Source organism: Myotis davidii, unplaced genomic scaffold, assembly GCF_000327345.1.
Source record: "Myotis davidii unplaced genomic scaffold, ASM32734v1 scaffold453, whole genome shotgun sequence".
Taxonomy (NCBI): Eukaryota; Metazoa; Chordata; class Mammalia; order Chiroptera; family Vespertilionidae; genus Myotis; species Myotis davidii.
In genome coordinates, this window is record NW_006285234.1 from 2,213,977 (window position 1) to 2,236,380 (window position 22,404).

The window sequence follows — 22,404 nt, forward strand, 5'->3', positions numbered from 1 at the left end:
GCTCCCAGGGTTATGGTTCTCTCCAGGAGCCAGGCAGGGATGGGGAAGGGCCCGCTGTGCCCAGGGCAGCACCAGAGCAGCGCAGGCACTGCTACGGCTCGGTTACCAGGCGATGAGCCGAGGGGCCAGCTGTCTCCAGGGCATCGGTCCATGGCAACCAGGAGAACAGCACAGCTCCCTGGTTCCTGGCTGCCTCCAGGCCTCTGCTTAACCTCAGCACTTGCTCCACGGAGCCCCGGCCGGCCAAGGAGGCAGGCTCTTCTCTGGCCCAGCTTCGTGTCTGCTCGGCGTGGCCAGATCCCAGCAGGAGGCCCAGGGGAGCGGGGCAGGCCGAGTGGGGTCAGCTTCCCACCCTCCCCACCTCCTAGTTGATCACTTTCTCATAAATGTCTGTGAGTGCCTGCGAGGTGCTGGTCTGTCCCCAGAGTGAGAGGAGGGCTAAGAGTGCACAGGGGACTTCCGACACATGCGCAGGAAGAGTGGGGGTGTGCGTGACAAACACCGTTTCATGGAGCATCTGAGCTGAGCTTTTGACAAGTTACTTCACTTCTCTGAGCCCCGGTCTCCTCTTGGGTAAAGTGGGGAACACAACAGAGATGAACCAGGACCACGCACATTCAGTGAAGCCCAGCACAGGGGCTGGTGTGGAGGAAGTGAGGGTAGATGTCGGCTCTTCCTGTGAGCAGTGGGGAGACGCCCTCGTCTCAGCCACTCTGGGTTCTGGGAGCTGCCAGCAGGACGCTGTCAGGGAAATTCGGCTGACTCAGCTGTGGCCATCTACAGAGGGGAAAACAACTGACTACATCTTGGGAGAAATGTTGGTTTCTGAAGATGCCACAAACACTGAGTAGGGCGCAGGGTGGAACCAGGGTCCTGGCCTGGCCGCCCTGAGGCCTGAAGAGGGAGGGCATCGGGGCTGAGAGCAGGGGCAGGGCCCACAGCCCCCCAGTAGGATCCTAACGCTGGTCCCTCCTGGCGGTTCCCCGCCGAGATGTGCATGGGAACCTCAGGGAGCCTGAGGAAAGTGCCAGCGCCCAGTGGCAGGCCCACCTGAGGGAAGTCGGGAGGTCGGGGCTGAGGCCCGAGCAGCTGGATTTTCAAAAGCTCCAGGGACTCTGCCGGCAGCCCTGGCTGGTGGCTCCGCTGTGGGTGTCTGCCCAGCTCCCCTCCATGGACTCGCTCTTATGCCGATGGGAAAGCCTCTCTCCCAGCCTCCTCAGTCCCCTGTTCATCAGGAGCCGGGCCGGGCAGCAGGTTCCCCCAGCACAACCCACTTCCGCCAACTGCTGTGCTGGCTCCGGGTCCTTACTTGCTCATCACTGGAAGGAATCCAGACAGAATAACAGTAAAACACACTAAAACACACCCGGCTGCTGCCAGGCCAACTGCAATGACTGGGGGGGGGGGGCTTTCCTTGAGGGTGGCTGAGGTGGGGCACCGAAAACGCAAAGTGCAGACACGCGGAAGAAAGAGAGAGCAGAGGCCCTCTCGCCAGGCCCAACTCTGGGACAGTTACCCTGCTGGTCTCTCCTCCTTGCCAAGGGCTCTTTCCAGAAGACCAAGTCCTCCTAGGACCCCTAGCGGTGACTGCCAGTGCCTCTGCTGGCTGTGGGGGCCTGGTGTCTCTGGGGCCTGTGACTGGGGTCCCATTCTCTTCCTTGCCACAGGGACAGAGTGGGACCCCAGTCCCACAGGCCAGCCACAGGGAGGACTGAGTGACAAGAGCTCCGTGTCTCTGGCAGGACCCCGGGGGGTGCAGCAGCAACGGGTCCATGCCTCTCTTGTTTGGGGTTTGGGATGGCCCTGTTGGGCCCAGCTCGTTCCCCACCTTGGCGGGCGGGGTGGGGGTGGGGGGCACACTGGCAAGAGGAACCGAGTTCTGGGCCCTGACATCTACCCTCAGCTCTCTGGGCTGGCATCCGACCCAGTCATGCCATCTGACGGGAAAGAAATCTTTGGAATTGAGGGGTTGTTTTGGTTCGTTCTGGAGAGTGGATGGAATGAAAATGGGAGTGGAATAAAAACCGAGGCAAGGATAAGAGAAGGAAAACAAGCCCCATTCTTCCGGAAGACTGTCCACTTTTGAGCAGGCCGCATTAGTATTCTGGGGAGCGGGGTCAGGACCACACAGAGTTGGAGCTGGATGGGACTGACACCATCCAGTCCAACTGAATCTTAGGGAAGAAAACTGAGGTGAGGAGATGCCATGGACTTGCTGGTCCACAGAGTGGGGCAGCGTGGGTCAGAGGCCCGCCCTCCTGCTCCCCAAGGGCGCTTCCCACACTGCCCCTCGGCGTCCCGGCCACTAGCCCACTCCTGGATGGGACCGGTGGGAGCTGGGGGCCCTGGGTCAGCGCATAGCCCAGGGCAGCCTCCGGGCAGGTCACAGTCAACTGCTCAGAGAAGGTGCGACCAGACTGTCGCTCTGTCAAGGACAAAATGAGACCCGCACAGGGGAGGGGTGGCCTGGATAAAGCAGTGCCCCCACCTGCTGGGCCACGGCTCTGCAGTGAGGGCACACCCTGCGTGGGGTTTTAGATGTTCTGGAATCAGACAGACACGACTGCCAATTCTGGCTCCTGGCGGTGTGACCTTGGCAAGCTCCCGCCTCACGCCTGCATTTCCTTTATGTCACACAGGGGAAAATTAAACCCGCTCCAGGACTGCCGCAGGCTCGTTAAGACACTGGATGCAATGCCCCCGAACAGCACAGCCACCTCATAAACTTGGGTTTTCGCCCTCTGCTTGTCTCGGTCTCCTCCCACGGACACGTGGGGTCCCACACACGGTACCCACCATGGTTTCCGAATGGAGCCAGCAGTGGGGGTGCTGGGCGGGCTGTCATCGGCTCCCAAAGCTGCCCTCCACTGCAGGGGCCTCTAATGAAGTGGGAGCCTCATTTCTGGGGCGGACACGAGGGATGGCCAAGTTCCAATAGCAGCCCTCCCTCGGGGACAGAAGAGCACAGCCCAGTCACCCGGAACCTGAGTCAGGAGAGGAACGTGTGGGGACTCAGGGCCTTCCCAGCCTTCCTCACAGCGCAGCGCTCAGCTTTGGGGCCTCTACTGGTGGGAGCCCACACAGGAGTCCCTGCTGTCACTCACTAAATCCCCTTAGCGAGAGATGAGTCCCTGGCCCAGCTGACCAACACAGCAGACCGAAGTGACAGGGCTGCTTAGGAGAAGGGAAGTCAAGGGACATGATGGGACCACAGGCCTCTGCCCCCCGAGACAGAGCCAAAAGCAGCGCCCCAGTCTGCCCTGGGGGCTGTGCCCAGCTGCCAGTCAGGGTGGCAGAGTGAGCAGTGTTGTCACAGCACAGCGCCAGCCACCTTGCTGGCCACTGACACGCGTCTCTACCTGTGTCTCTGTCGGGCCCTGGGGAGCTTTCCTGTTTTGAGAAGGTTTGAGAAGCTCTTCAGTTCCACTCCACTTCTCCTGGGACCTGGACCATGAAAACAGATGAAGTCCTTTCCCGCTCCCTGAAAGCCGTCCTCAAATCCAGCCCTGCCTATTCCCTGCAGCCCCCGCAGGTGAGGTGAGTGCCTGAGCAGAGTGGGTTAATGGGCTGAGTTTTACCCCGAAGAGCAGAGCTGATGGCCTCTCTTCTCTCAGGATTCAGCCAGGGCTGAATGAGGTGTTCCATGGGGCTGAGGACAGGGAAGGCCACATCACCCTTGCTTAGGTGTACATGGTACGTTAGTTAGGTGCCTCAAATCACTCTTTAGACCTACCCCTCACCCGGCCTCCTAAGTCATGGCTGCACCCCGGCATTGCTCTCCTGCAGTTAGCAGGTTCCTGAGCTAGAAATTCTAGCACTGCCACAAATAATGCCCTCACAATCCTACCCTCCAAATTTCCAGACAGGTGGTTCTCATTCTTTTTTCTGCTTCTATACCAGTCACATAAGGTATAAACTCCCATCAGCAATTCTCTTCATGGTTACTCGGAAACTAGGGAGAGAAAGGGGGCTTCTTCTAGGCTGGAAACATCTGCTGCAGGTGTTAAGGACACCCCAGTTCTGAGGTGCTGAGCAAAGTCTGGGGAGGTGTGCCCTCTGGATCTCAATGGAATTGGAAGGTTTTGCTTCTGAGGAAGAGTGTGGCAGTGAGAGGCCCTGATGCGGGTGCTCCGCCAATGACGTCATCCCCCTCCTTCCCCTAGACGAGCAGCAGCCGGGAGCCTTTCCACCTGCGATGCTGCAAACACAACCTGCTGCCAACGGGGTCTTGCTCCTGCCCAGGTTGGCAGCTCCACCTCAGGGTGCGGGGGGCTGGGAGAAGGCTGAAAAGGGGTGAAGGGCACCAGTTCTGCTGCCCACTGTTTTGCCTTTGTTTTTTCTAAGATTTGGAAATGGATGATCTGCCCGGGGCCTGTGTGGTCCTGAAGACCGGCAGGGACACAGGACAGAGACCGGCTTCTGCCCCAGCTTTTGCTGCTGAAGTCAAGGCAGGCAGGATCTGGGCAACACGGAGCCCATCTGCCTGAGCTCAGTGACCCTGCCGCTGGGCCCTTCACAGAAATCATCACCAGCACCAGAGCGGCCAACGTTTACCACTCGTTTACACGTGCTGGGCCTGCGCGGGCATTTTACCTTCATGATCTCATCTGGGAGGGTGGTTCCATTATTACTCTTGGTTTTCGAATAAGGCAGCGGTTCTCAACCTGTGGGTCGCGACTCCTTTGGGGGTCGAACGACCCTTTCACAGGGGTCACCTAAGACCATCGGAAAACACACATATAATTACATATTGTTTTTGTGATTAATCACTATGCTTTAATTATGTTCAATTTGTAACAATGAAATTGGGGGTCACCACAACATAAGGAACTGTATTAAAGGGTCGAGGCATTAGGAAAGTTGAGAACCACTGGAATAAGGAAACTGGGCTTGGAGAGGTTAGGTCACCTTCTCAAGGCCAACCAACGAAGTGGCAAAGTCGGGGACAGGACTCTGGGACCTCTAGACCCCACAGCCCTGCTCTCACCACCAGACTGCACTGTCACTGGAGAGAAAATATTACCAGAAGGGGATGCCACTCAAAATCACAACAAAAATATGAAACACCAATAGTAAACTTCATACTGAGTAAGACCGACAAAAAAGACCCTGAAACGTTACTAGATAAGTTACGTAAATGGGATGAGCCCTGCTCCGGGGTGGGAGAGTTCATCACAGTAAAAAGCCCAATTCCCCGACTTCTCCCTAAATAACTTGTAACGACAGACAGGCTGTTCCGATGGCCCAGGATCTGGGCAGGACCTTTCACTATCCCTTTATTGGCTTATTTTTTGTTCATTCCCACCCGAGGATATTTTTCCACTGTTTTTTTTTTTTAGAGAGAGTGGAAAAGGGGGAGAGACAGAGAGGAGAGAAACACTGATGTGAGAGAGACACAACGATTAGTTGCCGCCCACACGAGCCCTGACCTTGGTTGGGATGGACATGCCTGTAACCGAGATGCGTGCCCTTGACAGGAATGGAACCCAGGACCCTTCAGTCCACAGGCCGATGCTCTATCTACTGAGTCAAAGCAGCTGGGCTCCCCATCCCTTTAAATAATGGCCTATGAGGCAAGTGTAGACATCAGTAGTCCCATCTATCAAATCAGGGGGGTTGGACACCCTGCCCGAGGCCCTGGAAAGAAGGGGCAGGAGCTAGGATTCAAGCTCGGGTCTGGAGGCCAACTGCCTAGACCAGTGATGGCGAACATTTTGAGCTCGGCGTGTCAGCATTTTGAAAAGCCCTAACTTAACTCTGGTGCCGTGTCACATATAGAAATTTTTTGATATGTGCAACCATAGTAAAACAAAGACTTATATTTTTGATATTTATTTTACATATTTAAATGCCATTTAACAAAGAAAAATCAACCAAAAAAATGAGTTCATGTGTCACCTGACACACGTGTCATAGGATCACCATCACTGGCCTAGACACTATGTTCAGTCAGAGACAACCAGACTCCCTCCAGGTCTCCCCTAAGACTGAGATAAAAAAAAAAAAGTGCTACATTTCTGTTCGTTTGTTTGAAATAGTCTTTATTTTTAGAGCAGTGTTAGGTGTACAGCAATACTGAACGGGAGGCAGAGATTTCCCACATACACCTGCCCCTGCAAAGCCTCTCCCACTATCACCATCCCCCACCACATTGGTTATAATTGATTAACCTACACTGATGCCATCATTGTCCCCCCAAATCCATAGTTGACATTAGGAGTCCTCCTCGTGTACGTTCTGTGGGTGTGGACAAATGTATAATGACAAGCACCCACCGTTACACCTTGAGGATTTTAAATGAGGGGTGGGAGATCGCTGTGCTAGGGAGTGGGCGGGGGTGAGGAGTGAGGAGACCCCTCCCGGGCCAGCCACACCATCAGGAACATGGGCAGGACCCATCCTCTGGGGCTCACGGGCAGTGCTCACTCAGGTAGCTCAGGCTCGGGAGGCAGCCAACAACCCCATCTTCCCGGCAGGGGGAGAAGGGGCCCCGACCCCCCACCAGCGTCCAGTAGGAAGCTCTGAGCATGTGCCCTGCATTCCACGCTGTTGAATCAGGGCGCACTTGGAGCTTTAGCTAATGGGAGGATTTCTATTCTGGTGCTAAGAATATCAATTTGACACCTTCAAATTCTTTCTGATGAAAGGGAATTTCAGACAAAGTCTGCAAGGAGCAGGCGGTACTGAGCAAACAGACACTTATCCTGAACAACGGGAAAGCAGAGACAACTGAGGATGTCAGAGGCTGTGTACTACTGAGCTGGCACCGGGACAGAAGGGAGGACCAGTAGCAGACAAGACATACCCGCGGGACCAGGTGCTGGCGGGACTACGGAACCTGGTGGAGGGCAGAGCTAGGTCTCTGCAGCCTCGCCCCTCCCTGAGCCCAGCTCTTGCATCATTAACACCTGCTTACACTCTGTCTCCTGAGGCCAAGGGCTCTCACCAAGAGTGATCACAATCATACTGGGAGAGAAAAACATCTGCAACAAGATGATGAATCTAATGTCTCCAGTATACAAAGAGCATCTAGAAATCAATAAGAAAAGTGGACAAAGGGCCTGGGGGCTAAAGGGAGACCTTTCTCAGAATACACGCCCCTTAACACCCCAAACAGAATTCCTCTCAAGAACTTGTAGAACAAGAGGAAGTGGAAAGAAATGAGGAGGATACAATTAGACACGAGTGCCCCATCTCCCCAGCTGGTTCTGATGGGGGCAGCCAGGGCCACATGTGGTGACACCCAGGCATGGTAGCTATGTGACTAAGGGAATGGGCTTTGGTTCTGAGTGTGCTCCACCACTTCCCAGCTGTGTGCAGGCGTGCAAGCTACTTAACCTCCCCAGGCCTTCGTTTTCTGAACTACAAAAAGGACTCTCCCACAGAATTGCTGAGGCCTCTCTCAATACTCTGAGTGAAGGGTGTAGCAGTCCCTGCGGAGGAATGGCTTCAGACAGTAAGCTGCTATTAGGAATCATCCAAGACGTGGGAAAAGCTGTGCCTCGAGGCCCCAGGCTGGACGAAGGACCTCGCAGGGACTGTTGTGTCTGTTAGACTCCAAGAGCCTTTAATAGGAACTCCGCCCCCAGCCCCCGCCTGGTTTGGCTGTGGTCTGATTTGACTGAATGAATGGCCTTCAGAGTCTTGAACCCCAGGGAGCTCTGAGTTGATATCAGGGCTGTTCTAGATATCCCAGGAGAAGGGGACATTGTCTTGTTCATGGCTGGCTGTCCATTGCCAAGTACCCAGTAAGCCCTCAAAGTTGCCAAAGAGACTGGGCAGGGGACGCTTAGGAATGTGATTCTGGTGAAGAAGCAGGATGTGGCAGAATCAGGACTCACCACTGTTTACCGAGGTCCCAACCATTCCCCTAGTGGTTCTCAACCTTCTGGCCCTTTAAATACAGATCCTCATGTTGTGACCCAACCATAAAATTATTTTCGTTGCTACCTCATAACTGTAATGTTGGTACTGTTATGAATCGTAATGTAAATATCTGATATGCAGGATGGTCTTAGGAGACCCCTGTGAAAGGGTCGTTTGACCACCAAAGAGGTCGCGACCCACAGGTTGAGAACCGCTGCCCCAGAGGGAAAGCAGGGACTCTTTCCTTCCCACCCCACCCACCCCCGCAACTGTCCCCAAGAGCAGCTGCAATCCTAGCCGCACCCGAGACCCACATGATGTGTCCCAAAGCTCTGACAACATTTGGAGCTTCAGCAAATGGAGTTTCCATAGCTGAGACCCGAACAGAGCTGTTTAATGGACTGCATCTCCTCCCGCTCCCTCTAAACGCTCACGCACACAAAACCAACTGCAAGCAGAGAGCTGGATGGGATTAAACAACTCCATTTAAAAGACTGAAAACTCAGCTGCTTCCAGTGAGATCCTAGGGAGAGAACCAATCAACCAAGCTCTTCTCTTCCTTTCTGTATTGAAATGAGGGCTGTGACTGTGCAGTGAGTCACTCTCAATTCAGACAGAACGGGGCCAAGTCCACCTGGGCTCGCACTGCAGTGGGTGGTGGGGAAAGGGAGAGAGGGTGTGTGTGCACACGTGTGTAGCTGTTTGAATGTGTGTGTGTATGTGTTGGGCAGGCCAGAGGGGTCAAGGGCAGATTCCTAGACCATCTGCTTCGGATTTTTCTGGAAAGGCAGAGTACCTTTGAGCAGCGGTCGCCAACCTTTTGGACCGCACGGACCACAGTGGTCCACGGACCACTGTCTGGCGACCGCTGCCTGAGAGGACCTAGCGGCAGAGACCTGCATGTCTGCACCTCCTTTCAGCTCAGGTTTAGGCTGAGGACAGCTGCCCTGGTACAGGGCCCCACACAAGCCTGGTACCAGACCAGGGAGGTCCGAGGTGGCTTACTCCACAGAAGCTGTGAGCCACGTCCCTCTCTTTCCCCCGCCCTCCAGCCTTGTCCACTCCCACGTTCCCAATGGGCACTGTGGGAGACTGTAGTCAGGGACCCACAACCTCCTGGAGGACAACAGCTGCCCAGGGCCTGGAGGAAGGAAGCAGGGATGCGAAGGTGCAGCAGCCAGCATCTGACCTGCAGCCTGGAGCTGGCGTGGGGAGAGACGGGATGCCACCCTGGCAAGTGGCAATGCCCAGCTGCAAATCCTGCCCCTGAAAAAGGACTCACCTACCCTAACTCCCCGGAACAGAATCCTGCGAGAATGGTGTGGGGAAAGGGGTGCGGCTGGAGGAGCCCCGAGACAGCAGAAGGGCCCAGAGCCCAGCCCCACCCTACCCCCACCAGCTTCCCACTCGGGGTTACTCTGCTGCCTGGACTCTGGGCCAGCCTCTCCCCTTTGCACCAGCAGCTCTTGGTGACCCCAACAAAGCAAAGCAGAAGGATCCAACTTCAAACTTGAGGTTAAAACGGAGCCCAGCTGCAGTGCATATCACAACCAGCACTCAGAGTGCTCAGGGTGTGCGCAGCCTGGCACCGAGGCATGTTCTGAGAAGTATTTCATTCTCACCACCATGTGCGTTTACTACCCCACTGAACACGGGAGAAAAGAGATGCAGGGTCGAGATGTGACTTGCTCAAGTGCAGGCAATGAAGCAAGCCCTGACCTAGCACTTGGCGCCTGACCCACAGTCATGCTCCCCATTGTCACTCTCCACTGCCTTCCTGGGCCAGCGAGTTCCCTGTGCAGACTGGTTTCCTCGGTGCCCACAGAGGAGGAGTCCTTATTCTCAAAGCCAAGGGCAGCAAACACAGCTTTCCCTCTGCCTGGTGCACCTTACCAGGCACGAGAACAAGGCACTTTCTGGGGGTTGACTGAAGAGAACGAAAGAAGCACCTCTCGGCTACAAGATCCCCATCATTCAAAGGGACGGCCAGGCAGCCACGTCACAGGGGAGGGGTGTGTGGACTTACCTCGTCCGACTCATCCGACAGCGTCTGCAGGAGGATGGGGAAGAGGCTGTCTGTGTGCCGGAACATCTGCGGAGCAGAGAGCAGGGCACCGTGAGCTCTACCTTGCTCCAGGCCAGGGGTCCTCAAACTACGGCCCGCGGGCCACATGCAAATACAAATATTGTATTTGTTCCCGTTGTGTTTACTTCAAAATAAGATATGTGCAGTGTGCAGTGTGCATAACAATTTGTTCACAGTTTTTTTTTAAACTACAGTCCGGCCCTCGAACGGTCTGAGGGACAGTGAACTGGCCCCCCGTTTAAAAAGTTTGAGGACCCCTGCTCCAGGCCCTGGCTCAGCTCGGACAGGGTCCCCTGCATGGACCACCTTCCCTACCCCCGGCACTGAAGGTTCCTCAAGCACTTGTCACCCCCCTGCTTGTCAGGGTTTCTCCGGAGCTGCAATGACCCAAACCTGACCAAGCAGGGGCAGGCCCTCGAGACCAAGGTGGACCCGGAAAGCGCCCCGGGCTGGAGGGACCTCGGGGCCCACGAGGCTGGGGCTCACCTTGCGGGGCGTCTTGATGTAGAGGTGATAAAGCCATTTGAGGACGGCGATCCGGGTCATCATGCCGATGGCCATGTCGCTGAGGTGGCAGTTCAGCACCTGCACAATCCCGTCGAGGTGGAGGGTGACCGGGGCCCTCTCCGTGCTGGGGGCGAGACCGAGGAGCTGAGGCCACGGCAGCTTCCCCAGCGAGCCCAGCACCACCCAACCCGGCACACTCAGAACCACGTCCTGCCTGCTCTCTGGGCGTAGAGCGCAGATGGCACACACCGCCGCCAGGCTTCTCTCCCTCCTGGGAACCACACTGGGAGGAAGAGGGCCAGGCTCCGGGGGCCCACCCACTCCCCCTTTTCTCGACCAGCACTAGCCTGATGGTAGGTAACCTCTCCAGTGTCACTGGGCTGGGCCCCGCAGACCTCAGGGCTGGAGGCCGGGGAGCACCCTCCATGGTAAGTAAAACCACCGTGTCCACAAAGCCAGGAAAAGGCCCCGATGACAGCCCTTAGCCCCACAGCGCCGTCCCAAGGCACCTGGGGAACATTTCTCAAGGGAGAACAGGGACCGTGGCTTTTGTCTGTCGTCCCCCAGGGCACTGAGCACAGGGCAGCCTGAGTGAGAAGCCTTGCGTTGCCCTGAAGCTGTGACATTCCCCTTAGCCGGAAGTCAGCCTTGGCCTGAGAAACGCAGCTGTGCAGACCGTGCTTTGCTTCAGAGGGACACAGACTCCGGCCTTCCTGGCAGAAGCCCTGCTGGTCTCCAGGCAGGGAGTGCCGCTGGGCAGCCGAGAAGGCTGGTGCTGCTGGGACATGGGCCAGAGGCCGGAGTTTTCGGGGATGGGGCCGGCATGGGCAGGAAACCTGAGGCTGCTAGGGAGGGGCTGCTCTCCCACCGAGGCGTTACACTGCACTCGCCCACAGGTGCCACGAAGGGGTGACAGGGCCCTTTCCCGAGGACCAGGCCGGGCCCAGTTCCCGCCGTACAGAACGGCCTCCCGTGATATTTCCAGGCTGCTCAATTATTCATTGGCACCAGGAGCTCCAGGCCTGTGCTTCCCTAACTCGCCTGCAGCTTCTCTGAAGCCATTTGATGTGAATTCCTAAAGGGAACAGCTCTGAGCTTTGTAAGTGCTAAACGGAACTGCTACTTAATATGGTTTGATGATTCCCCATAGCGCTCGTTTCGGGGGCTACCCTGGGCACTTCCATCCTCTGGCAGCGAAAGGCCTGAGCCTCTGGCCAGGGCTGCCACTGAGATTTCCCCGGGAGCCCCGAGGTGGGAAGTTCTTGGGGTCTTCCGAGGACACCCAGCATCCAGGTCCTTGGTGGCCTTAGACCAGCGGTTCTCAACCTGTGGGTTGCGACCCCTTTGGCGGTCGAACGACCCTTTCACAGGGGTTGCCTAAGACCATCCTGCATATCAGATATTTACATGACGGTTCATAACAGTAGCAACATTACAGTTATGAAGTAGCAACGAAAATAATTTTATGGTTGGGTCACAACATGAGGAACTGTATTTAAAGGGCCAGAAGGTTGAGAACCACTGTCTTAGAGGGTCAGGGAACTCCCGCACATGCAGACAGTCAGGGCGGCACCCGCGGGCTCCCACCACCCTCTCACTCAACCTCTCTCTCATGCTCACTGTCCAAGAGAAATACAATGGGAACCACACATGGAATTTTACGTTTTCTGGTTTTGTATTAAAAAGTAAAAAGAAACGGAAATGAATACATTTTAATTAACCCAATATACCCCAAATATTATCGTTTCAACATGTAACTGATATGAAATATAGAGGTCACTAATAAGGTACCGTATATTTTTTTTCTTTGAAACCCAGTGCGTTTCATGGTGACTGCACAGCTCGGGAGCCACGCGGGACAGTGGCTTCCGCATGGACAGCACAGCTCCACAGCAGCAGGCTGGCAGCCCAGCCAGGGCTCCCTAAGCATTTTCTCTTTGTCTAACAACTTCCTAGACAATCCCTCTCCCTGCCAGGATCTACTTCCTGTCTTATCTCCAAGTCCTGCTTTCCCCATCCTGCGGGCCCCCACCGGCTCTCTGCAGGGAGCTCCCTCTCAGTTCCTCTCCCTGCTGGAGGGACCCTGGGCAGCGGGATGCCAGAAGCCGACAGAGCCTAAGGCCTCACCAAGGCAGGAGCTTGGAGACAGTGGGGAATGAACAGAAACCAACCCTCCGCTCCGGCTTCCCTCACTCCCCGAGCCCGAGGTCAGGCCTGGTGAGTCCCTTTCCCCAGCAGGAGAGCCACGCTCTGGCTGCCGGCTGGAAGGAGTACCCTGTGCCTGCCCCATTCTTAGTTAAAATGACTCCCCTGGGAGGAGGGGCCTTGTGTCTACTTTCCTGGGGACTCAGAGCTGCACGGTGCAGCACTGGCATTGTCCTGAGCTGCCGGTGGGGCGGAAGGCAGGGCCAAGGCCAGCCCCCACTACTCCACTGGCAGTTCCGGCCCCGGGGTGTGTATGAACCTCGGGCTGGGGGTGGGGGAGACGCAGGGCCCTGGTAACAATGAGGAGGGCGTGGTACTGGAAATGGTAACTCACGTTTCTTGGGTAAACACTGTCAGGCACTGTGCTGAGCTCTGTACCTGCAGAGCCTCATTTCCCTGAGGCCCATACAATGTTATTCCCATTCTGTAGACCAGGAAGCGGAAGCACAGAGACATCCGTAACCTGCACAAGGTCGCACACAGGAAGTGGTGGAGCTGGCAGTCTGAGTCCAGGCTGGCCTTCCTGACCACCTGGACCCCCTGCCCGAAAGGGCCAGGCTCAGGAGAGTCCATGGTGGCATCGCTTCCAACTGTCCCCTGGCAGGGGCAGCAGGATGGCAGCCCCACGTGTGGAGGAAGAAAGGGGCTGTCACACACACTTTTCAGTGTATCTTCTTATCAGGACGGCAGACCAAGTCTCCGTGAGGGAGAGGGGACACTGGGGAAGCTGGTGTCTATGGGGGACACCCCAAGTCTAGTGATCCCCAGGCTGGACGGTCCTGAGATGCTTCCGGCCAGCTCAGTGTCTCTGAGGGCAGAAAGCAAGCATCAGCCCGTGGTGGCATCTCCCTCAGGTGCCCTTTGTCAGGGCCAAATAACAAAGGGAGGATTTTAAGGAGTCTGCATGGAACTGGCATAAGAGTCTCTGACTCCTCTCACAGCCAATGCCGGCCACAGCACACCTCCCAGGCACGGGGCCTTCAGGCTGCTGGAGGGGGAGGCGTGAACCACACTATGTAACTGAAAGGACCTCACAGCTCACGTAACCGGATCCTTCAATGCACAGATGAGGAAACCGAGGCCGAGAGAGGCACCGAGAACTCCTTTCTCAGCTGGAGACACTCTCCAGGGTGTCACTTCCGTGACTGGCTGGAGGTGAAGGTCGAGGAAGCAGGCACACACCGGGAGACTGATCTCGGAGTTGGGAAGGGGAGAACTGATGATCCCACCTGCCTCCGAGGCGGCTCTGGGCTGCTGTGTGCTGGGTTCTGAGCACGCTCAGTGGGGAGCGAGGACTCTGGAAAGCGGGCCCCTCCTGGGGAGCGCATGCTGCGTGGTGTGCTCAGCTCGAGCTGCTGGGCTGGAGCCCGACACGGGACACCCCTGCCCTGGTTTACTCAGTTTAAAACACGTTTCTGCGTGGGTTCCAACAAGTCTAGACCAATCACTCTTGGGGCTTCTGGGTTATTTCAAGGTGTCTGCAAAGCCCCTTTCGCTGAGCGCTTTTTCATAAAGCGTCGCATAACGAATGTCGTGCTTGGGCATGTGCTGCAGTTTCCAAATGCATGGCGCTGCAGTGGCTATTAAAATACCTCTTTACTGAATAATGCTTCCGACACTACCTATAAATAACGGTAAATTCCAGGGGTTCTCTCTGGGAGGCAGCACTTTATTTCTGTAATGTCTAACTCTTCATAGCACTCACATGTCATATCTCAAAAGGAAGCTAAAACTAAAAAAAAGAAAAAAAAAAAGAAAAAAAAAGAATTGTTTCTACCTTTTTTCCAATCAGCAGATGCTAAAAGTTGGGAAGTACAATTTCTAGATCCAAGTGCTTGCCTAGTTTATGTGCAGGGCCCCGGCTTTACAGGGACCTGCGCTGAATGCCCGACGACCCCATGGCCCTCAGCATCAGAAGCCTGCTCACACGGCAAAGCCGTCCAGGGCTCCCGTGTCGGGGAGTTGACGGGGCCAATGTGCAGAGCTCCTGCAGCTCTCCAGCCACGAGCAACAGAGGTTACCGCGTGGGCTCTGGAGTCAGACAGACCAAGCTGGAGTTCCAACATGGCCACTAATTAGCTGAATGACTGGGCAAAAGTTAACCTCTCTGGGCCTGTTTCCTTATTTGTAAAGTGGGGCTAATAATGAGGTTCTCGTAATAACAATTCCAGCAGAAAGTGTACAGTGCTTTCTGTGGGCCAGGCCCATCCTATGCTCTGTACACGGCTCAGCTCACTTAGGCTCAGGCCTTTATGAAGTCGGTGCCATCATCACACCCAGTCTCCAGACGAGGAAGCCGAGGCAGGGAGAGGTCAAGCTGTTTGCCCAGAGCCACACACCAGGCAAGGTGGAGTCAGGATGTACGCCTAGAAAGTGGGACTCCCCTACGAGAGAGGAGGACCTGCCTGGTGGAGAGAGAGACAGAGAGACAGAGAGAGAGAGAGAGAGAGAGAGATGCAGATACAAGGACTCCCATGGACTAGGACAGTGGTTAGCAAACTTATTAGTCAACAGAGCCAAATATCAACAGTACAACGATTGAAATTTCTTTTGAGAGACCACAGTTTTTAAACTTAAACTATATAGGTAGGTATATAGTTATTAACTTAATTAGGGTACTCCTAAGGCTTAGGAAGAGCCACACTCAAGGGGCCAAAGAGCCGCATGTGGCTCGCGAGCCGCAGTTTGCCGACCACGGGCCCAGGACAATCCCTGTAGCTTTGGTTACAGTGACGCGTCTGCAACAGGCCCTCCGCTGTCAGCCTGCCCTCTCCCTCACCTATCCTCCCCCGGCTGCCAGAGGGTCTTCTAAACCACAGGTGTGGCCCTCACTCCCGGTACTGCTGGCTTCCACAGCCCCCAAAGCACAGGTCTATGTCCTCTGTGGGACACTTGTCTCCCTGCTTCTCCATCCAGACCTCACCCCACGTTCCAGAATTCGCCCCCCACATCTGCCCCCTTAACCGCTCTAGGGGATGTTCAGAGCCACCTCTGACAGAGCTCCTGACTGGCCCTCACTCACCTGCCCCTCCTTCCCACTTGGGAAATGACACCACGGTATCCTGATTTGGCTCAAGCCCCAAACCTAGAAGTTATTCTTTCTGTCACTTCTCTCCTTTCACTCCAACCCACTAGCAGATTCTGTCTGTTCTACCTTCAAAACAGATCTCAGATCTATGCAACTTCCTCCCTACGCTGCCACCCCTTCAGGCTGCGCCTCTAGCCCTCCTGACCAGTCTGTATGCTCCCGAATCCTTCCTAGTCAGTTCTCTGCACAGCAGCTCGGGGATCTCCTGTCCCTCCTCGGCCCTAACATGCAGATAATAACACCCCGGACCCCATGGGATTTAAACGTCGGCAAAGTCTAATGATGTGACACAAAGCAGCCGGCACGGCAAGGGCTTAGGAAGCACGCAGCCTCCGAGCGTTCATCCCCGTCAGCCACCATTCCAGCCGCAGCTCAGGTGCCATCGCTTGCCCCCAACACTGGAGTCCCCTGTCATAGCAATCACTACCCTTTCTGGCACCTTCCTGATTATTTCTCTGCCTCCCCACAGAGAACCTCAAGGTCGAGGACCATGTTCAGGGGCGGTATCTCCCCCTTGGAACCTGCAGGGTTGAACACAGGCAGGTGCTGGAGCACATGACAACTAACCGAGACGAGTGAATGAAGGATGCTTACTGGTTTGCTTGAACAACTTGCGAATGGCCCTAGGAGTAGTGCGTGTTTGTGATCAGCACCTGCACACTTGGAAAAGACACAGGGTCCTTCGAGAGAAGAATAAATGGAAAATGATGTAAAAGGAGGAAGATCCTAAGGGTCTGGGGAGAACAGAGCCTCCTGGGATTGAGTGCATTTTTCCTTCCTGAGGGACTGGTTTCCAGGCCTGAGTTCAAAGGGAAGAAGCCCTTTGCAGGAGCATCACCATCCATTCCGGCCCCACCAGTGCCCATTCCACCCAAGGAAAAAGCGAGATGGGCCACGTCCTCAGAGTTACTCCGACAAGGACAGCACGGTGACGATTCCTTCCCCAGGGGAATGCCGTCACCCTGCAGACTCGGGAGGGGGCTGGAAGGAAGGGAATGATCTCAATGCTTGGCCTGCACTGCCCCCATGTGGAAGGCTGTGCAATCACACCGACCCAGGAGCCTAGAGGAGGACAGCTCCTGTTGCCCACACAGTCCGTGTCCATGCACTTGGACTCAACCAATTGCCGCCTGTAATCCAGACTGTCTTCAGACAGCCTTCCCATGTCAGTCTTGTCAGCCCCGCATTCTCCTGGACAAGCAAAAGGTGCTGGGCAGCGGTGTCTGTAAGTGTCCTACTGCAGTCACCACGTGTTAGTTATGCTTCTAACCCCCACTCTCCTCTGACAGCTATCTGTCCATCAGAGCTGTGTGGGGCGGGCTTTCTCCGTGTCTCAGATCCCCTCACCAGGCACCTCCTGTGCCCATAAGTGGTGGCCCCACGCAGTTTGCCTCGGGTCTTCACTGCAGTTTCCTGCACCCAGAAAGGTCTAGGCTGCTGGCTTTCCACAAACACCTCTGGCTGAACAACCCACTCACCTGGCTGGAGAGAAGACACTGATGCCACTACTGAAGCTGGAGTCACAAGACACATCGGGGCCTCCTGGGAGAGCAAGAGGAACAATGTGTCATGCTAAAGGCTGCTGGGGTCTTTCGAATGAACAAGATCCCGGTTATAAAAACAGACTCTCAGTCCCCCACACCTTGATTCTGGCCCTTGACAAGGGACATGGCTCTGGAGCCCTGAGGACCCAAGGCCTGCTCATGCCCCAAAGCGTGGGGAGAGGACCCAGGCTTGTACGAGTTTAGGCACGTGACCTCGCAAGGAGAGAGACCAGCACCGGACACATCCGGGGAAGGTCAGAAGTGACTTCTGGCCCGAAGGCACGGATGTTAAACGTGACTTCTGGGACGCTCCACATCGTCAGCCACCAGGGACATGTAAAGCAAAACTGCAATGAGATGCCATTTCACACCCACGAGGATGGCTAACATACACGAGAGGTAACAGTAACACCTGGTGGTGAGGACGGGGGAAACTGGAAGCCGCAGACACTGCTGCTGGGAATGGACACCAGACTGGCAACTCCCGGAAAGGCTGAGCAGCTGCCAGCTCTAAGGAAGAGCTGTCCCTTCTCCATTTATCTAGCAATCTACCCATCCACCCGTCTGTATCATTACGGACCCATAGATGCTTTATTCTGTGGGTTCAAATTAAAACTATTATTACTTATATTGTTCAAATGGTACCAGCCTTGGCCCCTTCACAGTTTTAAGTTATACCAGGAAAACCTTTTCTCGCTCTAAAAATGTCAAAAACAGAGCCAAGCCCGTCCTCCTCAGCCTTTGATCTTCACTCTCCGCGCAGGAAACTGAATCCTCCTTTTTGTTTTGGAAACATCAATGGAATCAGAGACTGTCTTTTGTAACTTGCTTTTTTCACTTTGTACTATGTCTTAGAGCGGTGCTATTCTAGGTATGGATGTGAAGCTACCCTCAGCCCCCAGTAAGGGGACCTTCATTTCACGTTCAGCAGAAAATCTGAGCTGAGAGAACCTTTGGGGGACGTGGCACAGCGCGGTGGGGGCAGGAAGGGCTGGGCACGAGCCGGACCTGCTGAGCAGCCCCAGGGACAGGGAGTGTGTGGTGAAGGGGAGGGGGGAGAGGCAGGCCGGCCTGGACCAGCGGCCTGGAAAAGCAGCTGGAGCTCCATGCCTCTGGCGGCCTCTCCCCTCTCGCTTTTCAGAAACACACCTATTTATAGATGAAATGATGTGATGTCGGAAGCTGGCTTCCAATTAATTTCGATTGTTTCCTAATTTCGTTTACATCGCTCCCGTGCTTCCTTATGCACGAGGGTAAGCATCTCTCCAGGATCCCAGGAACACGGGGGCTGCTGGTAGAATGTTCAGGCATCTGACACCCCAACCAATATTGCCAAGTGGCCCTTTAGGAAGGTCCTACCGATATATATTCAAGAATGGAGGCGTAGTCATTCCCACAAGCCCCACAGGGGATACCAGGAATCTTTTAAATGTTTGCCAAGCTGAATAAAAACCATACATTGTTTTCCTTTGCAATTCTGGGACCCCAGTCAGGCCAAGCACCTTGGGCTGCCCTTTGTATTCATTACCTCGTCAGAGAACCGCAGTGTAAACATCGCTATGAGCAGAGACTCTGAGGCCCCTGGGACTGGTGTGAGCCTGACTCCCCTCCTTCTGGCTGTGCGACCCTTGACTTTTCCTCACCTGGATAGTGGGGTGATGACAGTGTCGACACCACAGGCTTGCTATGACCATAAATGAGCTACCATCTGTTAGGTGTTAAAAAGGAAAAACCTTACCTATTTATTTCCTAAGAAAGAAATTCTTAAATAGTTAAGGCCTTTGATGCACGCTGCTAAATGTATTTGCCAGACAATATATTTAACTTGTTTACTTTTTGCTTTCGCCCAGTAGGAATGTCTCTGTTTCTTCCCCAAAATCTCTTAAGGGAACGTGTATTTCCTTTATAATTAGAGTGTAAAATGGGGGTGAGGATGGGGGGAGAGTGGAAGCTAAAGAGAAAGAAAGGATCCAGTTCAAATAACCTCGCTGAAGCCTGGCAGCCGGCCCTGTGATCATGCCCAGAGTCACACGGTGACTCACCTGCAGACCTGCCCTGGGCTCCTGCAGGCAGGTTCCAGGCCTCATCGCCTGCATCTGCAGAGCCCACAGGAGGTGCTGACACACCCACTGCAACAGAACTCTGCAATGGATGGACCCATCACATGCTGCCCAGTCACCAGCCCTCCACGGAAGCCCTATTTATAGCTCTGCTCCTCACTTGCCACATGAACCTCAACCCCGACCCTCTCCGTTCCCTCCTTTAGGATCCAGTAGGGGCCCATTACCACCTGGGCAAGACTGGTGATAAAAACAAGGGGACACTGCTAAGGAGATGGATCTATTATAACCGGAAGGAAAGCAACCGGACACTAAAGCGCCATAACTGAGTGCCTCTCTCATGTGCTAAGAGCTTTACATGCAAAGCTCTTGTCTGAAACTCGCCATCACACTGCAGGCTGTGTTATCACCTCTGCCCTCTTCAACAAAGACGGAGGCAGAGGCACAGAAAGACCAAGCCACTGGCCCAAGGCAACAGACAGGTAGTTAATAGAGCCGGACAGCGGCAGGGGGTTCTGGCCCCAGAATCCAGGTCACGACACCTGCGACAACTGGGGAAGTCACGGAGAGGGACAGGGAAGATACATCACGTGCCACGGGAATTCACAGTCAGAGAGGGACCCTGCCCTGGACCCCCACCAGCAGCAGGGCTGAGGGAGAGCCAGAGAAAGCAGAGAGGCCTGGGCGCAGCGTGGCACCCACGGGAGCCTGCCCAACCGGAGCCAGTGGTGAGAGGTGAGGGAGCAGTGTGTGTGAGTTGTGTGTGTGAGTGCGTGCTCACCCACAGAGGGCCTGGCTGACAAGCTCCCGTGGGTGTGGCCCAGAGGCGTGCCGTGGGATGCAGCGACAGACTGAGCCAGGAGGGAGACACAGGTGAGGGAGAGCAGGCAGGAGGCTCTTGCCTTCTCAAGGGGGACCCGGTTGGAAGAGAGGAACAGAACAACTGGAGGAAGGACGCAGGTTGGGATGCACCTGTCGACTGGTTAAATCATCACTCTCCTAGCCTGCTGGCACCTTGGTAAAGTGCTGGTTAGTTACAAGCAGGCTGGAGTGGATGCGGAGCCCCAAATTACCTGTTGCCATCTCTGGGAACTACCGTAAAGTGAGCTCTGTGTCTGTCGAAAGGCTGTTTATGAGGCAGTAAAATCTGAAGCCAAGTTGCCTGCATGCATCTTGGTTAAGATAAGATTCTCCCGAGCAGGGAGCTGTTTCCAGAAAGCTAAGGAAAGCTACCTAAAACATGAGATGATTATGCCGCCTTGGGCAGGAATGGAACCCGGGCCTCCTGGGTGGCAGGCAGAAATTCTACCACTGAGCCACCAACGCTCCAGCTGGTTTCTCGGCCGCTACCACGACGACAGGATGGTGGTTCCTTTCCAGAGGCCTGACTGGTTGCCACATAAGCAAACCTACTTTTGCCCCACCCTGAACAAGCTGTATGACCTCAAATACATATAATGCAAAAAGTATGCCAAAATTATAATACTGATTGCCTCTTGGTGGGAACAGTCCTGCTTCTTTATATTTTCCCCCACTTTCCAAATTTTCTAAAACGAGAATAAAAAATGAAAAGATGAAAAAATACTCAGACATCAGTGAAAGTTCACAAAATATGTCTCTGCCTGAGATTCTTCTAATATCTCTCAGAAAGAAAGCTCCTGCCTTGGGAGGCTCCTACTCACTTATCTCCCCAAGTTTTCTTTTTCAAGGAGCTGCCAAAAAAGGTTCCAGCTGCTGCATTGGCCGGGAATCGAACCCGGGCCTCCCGCGTGGCAGGCGAGAATTCTACCACTGAACCACCAATGCTCCAGCTGCGTGCTGCTCTGCCTCTAGCTGTTTTGCTACTGTGGCCCACAGAGGCCAGGCCCTGCTGTAATGTGACACCTGAAAGAATCCAGCATGCCACACCCATGGGAGGAGGCCCAGGGGCACGTGTGTCTGAAATGCTCAGACAGAGTGGCCATGGGAGAAAACGCGTTAGTGATTCTTTCTTTCGGCTCCTGGGAGAAAGTTCCAGGCTTACAGATCTGAGTAGGTTCCGTATCAATTTACTCTCTGGCTGATTCTGTGAAGGAGAACATCACCCCAAAGTTGACCAGGACCTCTCAGTGAGGACAGACATCCAAGAGAGAAAAACAGTCAGCTCTAGATGACACTTAGAGGGTCAAACTCCGGACTCCCATCGGCAGAAACATGGTTTTCTTCATGTTACAGAGAAACAAGACAATGATATTAAAGGAGTCTGAAAGGAGAGCAGCGCCATTTCATTTTTTAAAGACTGATTCTGACAGAATTCCCAGGGACTGAATAAGCCCCCTCTGTGAGGATGACGGGCGCAGTAAGAGCAGCCAGCTTCTGGGTTGCTGCATGTCTACAGCCAAGATTCAAGAGCCCTGTACTGCCACACTCCACCCTTCCCACACGGGAAACGATTTCTGTAGCTGAGCCCAGGGAAAGATTAAAGAGAGGAGTAATGGTTTTTAAAACAGAAGGGTTAAGAGCACAGGTTCTGTAGGCAGACTGCCACTGTTCAAATCTCAACTCTGCTACTTAGCAATTGCCAGGTCCTGGTCGTGTTATCTATCTTCCCGTGTCCGTCGGTAGAATGGGGACAATAGCACTTCCTACCTTATTGGGTTGTCATGAGTTAACATATGGGAAGTAGTTAGTGAGGCCCCAAATCAACTACAACCTCTGGTTCCCTGGTGCCCGGCCTGGGGGGTGGGGGCAGGAGGCAAAGCCTACTCACCACTGCCTGTCCCCTCCTGCTTCGCCAAGGAGTCATCGGGGTTGGGGTCTGCCTGCCTCTGTACCACTGGCTTTGGCTCCTCAGGCTCGTCGTCCTCAGGGGTGACCAGCTTCATCAGGCTCTGGTTGCACACGTTGGCCACCTCCTTGATGCCTGGGTCCACTGATGTAAGGAGCATCCCCATCGGGGGGCTGCCCTAGGCCCGAGTGCACTGGCATTGGTCAGGGCTCGGTCCTCTTCAGAGGCACGTTAGTGGGCAGACAGGCAGTCTGAACAGAGTGCGTGTCCTCCTGCCACAC

At 54.8% G+C, this 22,404-nt stretch overlaps 1 protein-coding gene and 1 non-coding gene across 2 annotated transcripts in view; both read right to left on the reverse strand.

Annotated features, from left to right (window-relative positions):
* LOC102772352 (protein VAC14 homolog) overlaps positions 1–22,404 on the reverse strand; it is a 73,298-nt gene that overhangs the window by 31,294 nt on the left and 19,600 nt on the right. The window contains exons 9-12 of the mRNA XM_015558787.1: positions 22,106–22,258; positions 17,231–17,294; positions 10,439–10,583; positions 9,893–9,958 (exon numbers count right to left, since the gene is read on the reverse strand). Coding sequence (XP_015414273.1) covers positions 9,893–9,958; positions 10,439–10,583; positions 17,231–17,294; positions 22,106–22,258 — 428 coding nt within the window. The remainder of the gene's footprint in view (positions 1–9,892; positions 9,959–10,438; positions 10,584–17,230; positions 17,295–22,105; positions 22,259–22,404) is intronic.
* TRNAG-GCC lies at positions 21,092–21,162 on the reverse strand. The gene has a single exon. It is a non-coding gene; the product is annotated as a tRNA-Gly (tRNA).